This window comes from Passer montanus, unplaced genomic scaffold (genome assembly GCF_014805655.1).
Source record: "Passer montanus isolate IOZ18808 unplaced genomic scaffold, ASM1480565v1 scaffold1157, whole genome shotgun sequence".
NCBI classification, from domain to species: Eukaryota; Metazoa; Chordata; class Aves; order Passeriformes; family Passeridae; genus Passer; species Passer montanus.
Window position 1 is genome coordinate 1 of NW_024358245.1, and position 6,356 is coordinate 6,356.

The 6,356-nt window shown below is 57.0% G+C and overlaps 1 protein-coding gene and 1 gene segment (V, D, J or C); both read right to left on the bottom strand.

The window, feature by feature from the left end:
* Positions 1-1,550: 1,550 nt before the first annotated feature.
* On the bottom strand, positions 1,551-2,568 carry LOC120496479. The segment is given in 2 exon segments: positions 1,551-2,051; positions 2,517-2,568. Coding segments are annotated over 2 exon segments (435 nt in total).
* Positions 2,569-3,612: 1,044 nt separating this feature from the next.
* On the bottom strand, positions 3,613-5,788 carry LOC120496480. The gene is made up of 3 exons (XM_039696966.1): positions 5,736-5,788; positions 4,638-5,232; positions 3,613-4,163 (listed from the first exon to the last, which is right to left on the bottom strand). The coding sequence occupies exons 1-3, from the start codon at positions 5,776-5,778 to the stop codon at positions 3,755-3,757; spliced, it is 1,047 nt and encodes a 348-aa protein (XP_039552900.1). The 5' UTR covers positions 5,779-5,788; the 3' UTR covers positions 3,613-3,754.
* Positions 5,789-6,356: the final 568 nt, after the last annotated feature.

The window sequence follows — 6,356 nt, forward strand, 5'->3', positions numbered from 1 at the left end:
GGGACTCCCGAATTGTCCTTCAGGGCACTAGAAGGAAATCCCCACACACAAGGATAGAGGAGCTGGACATAAAGCCTCAGCCTTTCTCTGTGTCCATGAAACCAATGTGATGCAGGTCAGGGGAGAGCAGCCGTGCACTGGTCTGGAGAGACCTGTGTCTGTGTGTCCATGTGTCTGTGTGTCTGTGTGTCCTTTTGTCCATGTATGTGTGTGAGCACTCCCAGCCATGGTGAGCCACTCCCAATATTTCAAAGAGAATTAAGCTAAAAATCCAAATTTGGGTGAAACCATCCTTGTTGGTGCTGGCAATTGGCAGTAGCGGAGTGTGATGTTTAGAGCAGTGGGAGAAGGAGGGCTCAGGAAGCAGGGACTGCATTTCAGTGCCTCTTCCCTGGACAAATCTCCTGCACGCTGCTACATCACTGTTCAACTGCTCTCAGGATCCTTCTGAGTGTGGGCAAATGCTGCTCCGTGATGATCACAGCAGAGCAGTGGAGAGTGTCTCCAGTGAAATCAACGCATTTCACTGGTTGAATGGGACACAGACACACATGGACACACACAGACACACTCACAGGCTCCTGCACATCATGGGGGATTCATGGAAGAATTTGGGCTCACACAGGGATTCCTGTGGACCCTGCCTGAACACAAGCACACATAAACCAGGAGCACAGGAAAGGACACAATCAGCCATGGACGCTGCTGAGGAAACCAGGGAAACCCTGCAGCAGGGCTGGAGCCTTGTGAGGAAGGACAAGGAGTCAGGCAAGGCCCTGGCATAGTTTGTGTGACCACAGGCTGAACAGAGCGATGCACAAAGGCTTTCCTGAAGGCAATCTCAACAGGACAGAGTCGGAACCAGCAGCCCAATGGCGACTCAAGGGGAGGCAAAACCCTGTGAGCATCCGTGTGAGCTGAGGAGGGAAGAAGGGATGGTGTATATGTAAGAGTATGGAAACAGATCCATGTTGGGATGTGTTTTATGTATGCACACCCCTGAATGGGAATATTCACACAGATGTGCATGCACAGACGTGGGTGCAGGAGCAGCAATAGGAGCGAGCGTGCCTGTTTGCACATCAGTGGGGACGTGGCAGAAGGAGAAGTGTCTGTGCCTGGATCTACTTTGCAAACATGTGTACACACACCTGTTCATAAATGCTGAGGTATGAGTTACTGTTTGGGTGTGTACAAGCTCCGGAGTGTGTTTGTGATACCATGTGTGTGGAGAGGGAGTTCTTTAAATACTTCCACTTCTCACGGTGCTTTTTTATTCCCAGAAAGGCATCAGGGAGGCTCAGGGATGTGATGCAAGTGATGAGAAGCAAAGCAGTTCCACTGAGGGCAAGCAGGCACGGAGTGTGTCGGCTTTTCCCTGTCATTTGTCACTAGGTCCCCTTTCCTCACCGAGCAATCAGCAAACATCTCCTGAGCCTTCCTTTGGCTGCCAATGCAATGGGATCAGAAATTCCTTTCCAGATTGCTTTGACCGCTGCTGAAATGTTCCGTTCCAGCAGAATTGTTTTGTGCGCCGTGCAGGGCAGCATCCTTGTGCCCGGAGGGGTCTCTGGCAGCAGGCCAGGCCGTGTGCCGGGCCCGTGGTTGCTCCCGGTCGGGATGCCGGGGGTTGCAGGCGCGGCTCGGTGCCGGCCCCGGCGAGCGGCGTCAAGCGGGAGCGGCAGCGCCCCCTGCTGGCCCCGCCCGGCCCCGCCCGCGGCGGTTCGTGCCCGGCCGCAGCCCCGGCTCCTCTGCCCGTGGCCCCAGCGCGCAGTAATACACGGCCGCGTCCCCGCGCCGGGGCCGCCCGAGCCACAGCGCGCTCCCACGCCGATCTGCCGACACCCACACACGGCCCGCACTGTCCGGCAGCTCTTTGGAGCCCTTGTGAATGCTCACGAGGTATTCGGGTCCCCGGCCAGGCAATTGTCGGTACCAGAAGATTGTTTGGCTGCTCTGGATTTCGGGGTGTGAGCAGGTGATGTTGATGCCGGTGCCCTCGGTGGTCTCCAGGAATGGCTCCTGCTGTACCTGAGCTCTGACCACAGCCACTGCCACGGAGAAAAGAACAATCACTTTTCTAAAACAGAAAACGCCGTTCAGAGGGAGATGGTAGAGGACGACAGATCAGGGTGAAGTTGGGTATCTTTTCAGAATACAGTATAGAGTCATTATTTTTCTGAGAGTGTTTGGTAGGAGATAAGAATATTTGATGGATGTTTTGAAGGTAAATCAGAAAGAAATGTCATAAAGAGAGCGGCTGAAAATGAAGGATGGATGGACGGATGGATGGATGGATGGATGGATGGATGGATGGATGGATGGATTGATGGATGGATGAAGATAAGGAGGAAAAAAGGAAACTGCGAAGCAACGACTTCATGGAGAGGAAAAAATTATGTGGGCAGTGGAGTGAATAGAGGAGAAAAGAAATAGGAGAGCAAGAGGTCTTCAGTTGGAGTCGGTGTCAAATAGCCCTCTGACCCAGATGCCCCTCCGACGCCACCCCTTCTCACCGATGACCAGCGCGGCCAGCGCCGGCAGCGCCGCGCCCCGAGCCCGCCGCATGCCGCCGCTCCGCCGGCCGAGCCTCGCTGTGCCGCTGAGCTTGGTGAAGAAAGCTCCCTGTCTTGCAGCAGAGTCCTGAAAGATTTTGGGCAGGAGTTCAGACCTCTTTGCTCTGCATCATCCAAAGGCGAGCTGGGCTGCCTCCCTGCTCCTGCCCCTTCTGCATGAAGGAACAGGGAACAGCCTGTCATGGCTGAACTGTGTGTGCTGGCACCAGCAACTCTCCCGCTGCCTGAGGAGCCCAGCAAGGCGCAGCAGAAAGGCTCATCCTGCTTCCCCATTCCTCTCATCTCTGAGGGCTCCTCAATCTCTAAGCACACACAATGATGATGCTGGAAAGGGGGAGCCCTGGTTGTGTCCATCCCAGTGAAGTCTGGAAGCCGTGGCAGAGCTGTGTGAGGCTGGAGGCAGAATGGGACACCCTGTTAATGTCAGTGAAGGGAGAACTTTGAGGTGTCTGGGGAGGGCTTAAGAGGAGCTGGGAATGTTGGTTGAAATGGGAAGAATGTGGGACTGTAGAGACAGCTGAGATCTCCTGAGGTGACTGCAAAAGGATGAGAAGAGAGAGGCAGAGGGAGATGGACTGAAGGCAAGAGAAAAGACAGAATAGATGCTCAGGTTTCTCGGTCTTCCCTTTCCCTTTACAAATCGAATACCTCCTTCAGGAATCACTTGCAAAATCACAAAGAGAAAGAGATTTTTCTTTTTCTTTTCCTTTTATTCACTGGCATTTCCCCCATGGTGCTGATAGGGCTTTTGAGGATTTCCTGGGGGGAAGGAAGAAGAAGAAAAGGAGAAGAATAACACGGGTGCCTTGGAGAAGGGGAAAGACTTACCGAGGAGCTGGCCAAGGAAGGCGGTAAGGATGAGATTTGCGAGGTGCATGGCGAGAGCGAGCTGCGTGTTTGCTGAGTGGGCCTTTCCTCACCGAGCAATCAGCAAACATCTCCTGAGCCTTCCTTTGGCTGCCAATGCAATGGGATCAGAAATTCCTTTCCAGATTGCTTTGACCGCTGCTGAAATGTTCCGTTCCAGCAGAATTGTTTTGTGCGCCGTGCAGGGCAGCATCCTTGTGCCCGGAGGGGTCTCTGGCAGCAGGCCAGGCCGTGTGGCGGGCCCGTGGTTGCTCCCGGTCGGGATGCCGGGGGTTGCAGGCGCGGCTCGGTGCCGGCCCCGGCGAGAGGCGTCAAGCGGGAGCGGCAGCGCCCCCTGCTGGCCCCGCCCGGCCCCGCCCGCGGCGGTTCGTGCCCGGCCGCAGCCCCGGCTCCTCTGCCCGTGGCCCCAGCGCGCAGTAATACACGGCCGCGTCCCCGCGCCGGGGCCGCCCGAGCCACAGCGCGCTCCCACGCCGATCTGCCGACACCCACACACGGCCCGCACTGTCCGGCAGCTCTTTGGTCTCTCTCACTGTCAGCACAAGGAATTCGGGCCCTTTGCCCGGGAGCTGTCGGTACCAGTAGATCATTTCGCCCATCCTTATATTGGGATGTGAGCAGGTGATGTTGATGCCGATGCCCTCGGTGGTCTCCAGTGACTGCTCCTGCTGCACTTGGGCTCTGACCACAGCCACTGCCAGGGAGAAAAAAGAAACAAACCTCAAGTCCTACTTTCTACCCAGTTCTGCCTGCCAATGCCAAGAACAAAGCCCAAAGAAGCAGTCAGGAACACGGAGAGATGAGGAGCAAAACCGTTCCCAGAGGATGCCAATAAGATATGTAGGGATGGAAGTGTCCATGAATCGTTTGTGGAGACATGAATGAATCAATGACAGAAGGATCAGAGCAGTCGCAGGAGAATGGGACGATGTGGGAGGAAGAAGAAAAAGAGAAGAAAATGAACAAGGGCTAAGGACTGACTTAGTATATATTAAAGAAAGAAAGCTTGAGCCGCGTTAGGTAGAGAAAAAACCCCAGAGATTATGTGGAAGAATGGGATGGAGAAGAGGGAGGGATGAAAGGGAGAACAACTCTCAAGAAAAGGTCTGAGAAGAAGCCAGGCAGGACGGCAGCCTCCAGGGACCTGCGGGATCACCCCAACACAGAACCGGCCCGTTCGGGACCCCCGCGCACCAATGATCAGCGCGGCTAAGCCGGACGCAGCCCGGGCTGAGGAGAGGGGCTGAGCACGGTCGGTGGCTGAAAGCCGGAGCTGGTGCCGGTGTGGGCGCTGTTGTCGGCGCCAGTACCGGTATCGCTACCGGTGCCTGTGTCCGTGGCGGCGCCGGTTCTGGGGCCGATGTCCATTGTCGGTGCCGGTGTCGGTCCCGGTGCCGCAGCCCGGGCCGAGCGGGAGCGGCAGCGCCCCCTGCTGGCCCCGCCCGGCCCCGCCCGCGGCGGTTCGTGCCCGGCCGCAGCCCCGGCTCCTCTGCCCGTGGCCCCAGCGCGCAGTAATACACGGCCGCGTCCCCGCGCCGGGGCCGCCCGAGCCACAGCGCGCTCCGACGCCGATCTGCCGACACCGTCAGGCGCCCTTCAGGGGATCGCACCTCCTTGGACGCTTGCACAGTCATGACCACGAGTTCGGGCCCTTTGCCCGGCAGCTGACGGTACCAGTGAATGAAATCGCCCCTCTGGATATTGGGGTGAGAGCACTTGATGCTGATGCTGCTGCCCTCGACGGTCTCCAGGAATGGCTCCTGCTCCAATTGGGCTCTGACCGCAGACACTGCCAGGGAGAAAAAACAAACAAACGACAACTCCTGCTTTCTATCCAGTTCTGCTTGCCAATCCCCAGAACAAAACCCACAGAAGCAGTCAGGAACACAGGGAGATGAGGAGGAAAACATTTCCCAGAGGATGCCAAGAAGATGCGCAGCAATGGAAGTGTTAATGAATCGTTTGTGGAGAAATGAATGAGTGAATGACAGAACGATCAGTGCAGTTGCAGGAGACTGGGACGATGTGGGAGGAAGCAGAAAAAGGCAATAAGAAAATAAGCAAGGTCTATGGTCCAACTTTGTGAGTTCTAAAGAAGGAATGATTGTCCCGGTTTATCATAGAATACAATCCGGAGATTTATGTGGGAGTATGAGATGGAGAAGAAGGAAGGATTAACAAGAGAACAGTTCTGGAGAAAAGTCCTGGCAAGAAGCCAGGCAGGACGGCAGCATCCGGGCATCTGCAGGATCACCCCAACTCAGAACCGGCCTGTACGGCACCCCCACGTACCGATCATCAGCGTGGCCAGCGCCGCGCCCCGAGCCCGCCGCATGCCGCCGCTCCGCCGGCCGAGCCTCGCTGTGCCGCTGAGCCCCGGCTCTGCTGCGGCCGTGCCGCCTCCTCTCCGCCGCCGCCAGCTCCGCCCGGGGGCTGAGCCCTGCGCCGCTGCCGCTCGGGCTCTCGCCGAGTCCTGGCGGGGAACGGAGCGGAGGCGAGCGCGGGGGCTGCGGGGCGGCGCTCGGCTCTCTGCACGTCGGGAGCGCCGGGGCCGGCCTGGGGGGCAGGGCATCGGCCTGGCATCGTGGAGCCCACCATTGACACTGCCTGGGATTCCTCCGCTCCCATCATCTGTTCCCTCCCATCCTCCCTTTGCTGTCATGTGGGGACTCCCGAACTGTCTTTCAGGGCACTGGAAAGAAACCCCCACACACGGATAGAGGATCTGGGCATAAAGCCTCAGCCTTTCTCTGTGTCCATGAAACCAATGTGATGCAGGTCAGGGGAGAGCAGCTGTGCAATATCCTGGAGAGTCCTCCTGTGTGTCTCTGTGTCTCTGTGTCCGTGTATTATTGTGTCCGTCTGTCTGTGTGTGTGTGCATGTAAGAGTAGTTTAACAGGATTTGGTGCCAG